The sequence below is a fragment of the Blennius ocellaris genome, assembly GCF_963422515.1.
Source record: "Blennius ocellaris genome assembly, chromosome: 11".
Classification (NCBI taxonomy): domain Eukaryota; kingdom Metazoa; phylum Chordata; class Actinopteri; order Blenniiformes; family Blenniidae; genus Blennius; species Blennius ocellaris.
Window position 1 is genome coordinate 28,661,633 of NC_137660.1, and position 2,500 is coordinate 28,664,132.

At 32.1% G+C, this 2,500-nt stretch overlaps 1 protein-coding gene across 1 annotated transcript in view; it reads left to right on the top strand.

Annotated features, from left to right (window-relative positions):
* Nucleotides 1-1,223: 1,223 nt before the first annotated feature.
* The window catches only part of LOC308136473 (E3 ISG15--protein ligase HERC5-like), a gene marked incomplete at its 5' end in the record, with an annotated part of 28,644 nt that continues 27,367 nt past the window's right edge, over nt 1,224-2,500 (top strand). Inside the window, one exon of the mRNA XM_080504811.1 lies at nt 1,224-1,356. Within this exon, the coding sequence (XP_080360937.1) occupies nt 1,224-1,356 (133 nt within the window). The remainder of the gene's footprint in view (nt 1,357-2,500) is intronic.

Here is a 2,500-nt window from a genome sequence, read left to right on the forward strand (position 1 = left end):
CCGCAGGAAGCTGAAGAGCGCCGCCCGGTGGACGTTTGGTGACACGTTCGCTGAAGATGTGAGTTTTTATCTGATGTGTCTACATCGGTTTAACTCACACTATCAAAACTGTCTATCTATCTATCTCTCTATTTATCTATCTATCAATCATCTATCTATCTATCTATCTATCTATCTATCTATCTATCTGTTTATTTATCTATCTATTTATTTATCTGTCTATCTATCGTACATCTATCTCTATCTATTTATCTCTCTATTTATTTATCTGTATATTATTTATTTATCTCTCTAGTTATTTATCTGTCTATTTATTTGTCTATCTATCTATCTATCTGTTTATTTATTTATCTATCTATTTATTTGTCTATCTATTTATTTATCTATCTGTTTATTTATCTATCTATTTATTTATCTGTCTATCTATCGTACATCTATCTCTATCTATTTATCTCTCTATTTATTTATCTGTATGTTATTTATTTATCTCTCTAGTTATTTATCTGCCTATTTATTTGTCTATCTATCTATCTATCTGTTTATTTATTTATCTATCTATTTATCTATCTATTTGTCTATCTATTTATTTATCTATCTGTTTTTTAGCTATCTATCTATTTATCTATCTATCTATCTATCTATCTATCTATCTATCTATCTATCTGTTTATTTATCTATTTATCTATCATCTATCTATCTCTCATACATCTCTCCATATCTATCTACACATCATAGAGTTTTGGTTTTGTACTTTTATTTTGATAGTTAAGTACATTTCATATGAAGTAGTAATTATTAAGTAAGCAATTATTTTACGAGACACTTTTTTTTTTTAAGTAGATTTCAAAGTATCTGTACTTTTACCCGAGTACCTCTCTGAACTACTTTGTACTTTGTTCCCTTTAAAAACTGAAACTCTTTTCTTCGTAAGTTTCACTTTAATTTTCTGGGAAAAACAAACAAACTGCAGTAAGTTTCGTTTTCACTTTCCGGATAAAATCAGCTGGTGTGTGTGTGTGTGTGTGTGTGTGTGTGTGTGTGTGTGTGTGTGTGTGTGTGTGTGTGTGTGCGCGCGCGCGTGTGTAAGTTTCATTTTCCAGACAGCAGTGTGTGAGGGATCACTCTGAGTGTGTGTGTGAGTGTGTGTAGACCTCCAGGAGCAGTCAGTGTGTGCGTGAACCTCCGGGACCAGTCAGTGTGTGCGTGGCCCTCCAGCGGACTTGATGTTCTTGTGGGGACCGGACCTCGAGCGCAGCCTCCGGCTGAAGGGGAGCCAGAATCCCCGCAGCACCTTAACGCACCACGCCGGCGTCCAGGCGTGGGACCCGGGCTACCTGGTCCGGGACCTGAGCGGAGGTCCGGGTCTGGTGACCTTCCTGAAGACCAACGGGAACGCCTTCGTCATCCCCTGGAGGACGAGGGAGGATGGAGGGAGAGAGAGAGGGAGACAGAGTGAGAGCTTTTCTCCACCTTCACTTGTTTCTTGTCAAGCGACCAGAAGTTGTTTTTGTTTTTTGTTTTTTTTAATCTGACACAACATCGTTTTATCAGGCGAGTGGACACGCCTGATAAAACGATGACGTCATCTGACGTTAGATTCTTTCTTTTTCTTTTTCTTTTCTTGTTTTGGGTTGTTTTTTTGTAAATTGTTGCTCATATTCTGGAATTTTCTAGATTATTCGGAATGATTCTGGATTATTCCGAATTATTCTAAATTGTTTGAGATTATTCTTGATGATTTTAGATTATTCTGACTTTTTCTAGAATATTCTCTATTATTCTAAATTATTACTGATTATTCTCGAGGATTCTTAAATATGATCACTTATTCTAGATTATTTTTAAATTATTCTTAATGATTTGAATTGTTCTGAATCATTTAGAATATTCGATGTATTCTAGATTATTCTGAATTATTCTAAATTGTTTGAGATTATTCTTGATGATTTTAGATTATTCTGACTTTTTCTAGAATATCCTCTATTATTCTAAATTATTATAGATTATTTCCATTTCTTTAAATTATTCAAAATGTTTCTTGATTATTCTCGAGGATTCTTAAATATGATCACTTATTCTAGATTATTTTTAAATTATTCTAATTATTTAAATTATTCTGAATCATTTAGAATATTCGATGTATTCTAGATTATTCTAAATTATTCAGAATTATTCTAAATTGTTTGAGATTATTCTTGATGATTGTAGATTATTCTGACTTGTTCTAGAATATCCTCTATTGTTCTACATTATTATAGATTATTCTCTATAATTCAAGATTATTGTAAATTATTCTTGATTATTTAAATTATTCTAGATTATTCTCATTTCTCTAAATTATTCTTAATTATTTAAATTACTTTGAGCAATTCCGAATATACAAAATTATTCTAGATTATTCTGAATTATTCGATGCTGTGGGATTTTACCTAAATCACAAAATAATTCCTCAATGTCGTTGACGATCTTATTCTGTGTTTTAATCTTTAGATTTTATGTT